This window comes from Phytophthora parasitica (assembly GCF_000247585.1).
Source record: "Phytophthora parasitica INRA-310 unplaced genomic scaffold supercont2.162, whole genome shotgun sequence".
In the NCBI taxonomy this organism is placed as follows: Eukaryota; Oomycota; class Peronosporomycetes; order Peronosporales; family Peronosporaceae; genus Phytophthora; species Phytophthora nicotianae.
Genome location: NW_008649148.1, coordinates 40,092 through 41,348, shown reverse-complemented (window position 1 = coordinate 41,348; position 1,257 = coordinate 40,092). Strand labels below are relative to the sequence as shown.

General features: G+C 44.8%; 1 protein-coding gene across 1 annotated transcript; it reads right to left on the bottom strand.

The window, feature by feature from the left end:
- Positions 1-124: 124 nt before the first annotated feature.
- On the bottom strand, positions 125-535 carry PPTG_19727 (hypothetical protein; the record flags this gene model as incomplete). The annotated part of the gene is made up of 1 exon (XM_008918236.1): positions 125-535. One exon carries the CDS (start codon positions 533-535, stop codon positions 125-127), a length of 411 nt encoding a protein of 136 aa, XP_008916484.1.
- Positions 536-1,257: the final 722 nt, after the last annotated feature.

Genomic DNA, 1,257 nt, shown 5'->3' with positions numbered 1-1,257 from the left:
GTTTTGCTGCTGGCACCAGAAGCTGTACACTCAATCTCGGAGTCAGTGTCACAAACTTTCGTTACCATTTCAATTCGGTTTGTATTTCCTTGGGCAAGCTTGTTCTCGAACAAGTTTAGTCCCATCACCCGCTCGACGAATATCTCAGCTCCGTCCGGGATTCAGTGATGTCTTGAGCTTCCACATCTCGCTTCTTTCTCTGCCAGACCGACAATCGAAAGAAATTGGCCGCTTTGTCATCAAAGGACATCTCTGGAAGTTCCTTCTTCAGCTCGGGTGACAGGGTAGCGAGTTCTCGATCTCCCAACCAGAGATTCCATCCACAAGAAAACGGTTCACGGAAAGCGATGTACATGTCGAGGCTAATGTAAGCCGGGCATGGGGTCGGTTCATGGTTGGACGATTCCGTTTTGGCGGTGTCTGTCTTGCCTGCATCACGTAGTATTGCAACGATGGCTGACGCTTTCTCGAAGGCTGGAAGCCGTTGTTCCTCCCTGCGTTTAATACGACTTTGCAGTAGTTCGGTGAGACTCATTTCTCTTGACGGACAAATCAAAAGTGAATCTCTGAAATGCTCCAATATTATCGTATCGCTCGTTCTTGTTGCATACTATTTTTATCATCTGTTTGCTGAACTAGGCTGCATATTCGTAAAGGAGACAACAGTATTAATGTGTATCCTGATTACATAGTTCGTTTACTTGGCCTTCCACCCGTCTTTCGTGGGCACGTGATCCTACTTTCGATTTTTCCCGCACCACGTACTGTAGGTGTTGTTGGCAGTGAGCAGTAATTTTGGATGGTGTTTTGTCATCGTCACTGTTGAAGTATTATACATTCGAAAAAACTCTAAGCGTCTGACGTATAAACGCTTAGGTCGTGTTTGAGTTGAAAAGAGCTATTTCGCTAAAGCTGCTATATGTATTGAAACAGTTTAGAAAGAAAAGGGTACTGAAACAGAACTGAAAAAGTTCCTGAAAGAGTTGAAGAGTTACTCTTTCAGTACCGACCATCCTTGCCCGCACATGGCCTTAGATAGTCTGACAACCACTAATAGTGGTTGTCAGAGCTGGATATAAGTATTGGATGTAGCTACTACAACAGCCACAAATCAACAACAACGACATCCAACGCTAGTCGTCGACCCTGTCGCCTCGACGGTGGAATACCTCGGACGCTACTAGGTTTCAAATATTTGGACGACGCACAGCCATAAGGATCGATCTCGCTAATAAAAACTATAAAAAAAAACGAATC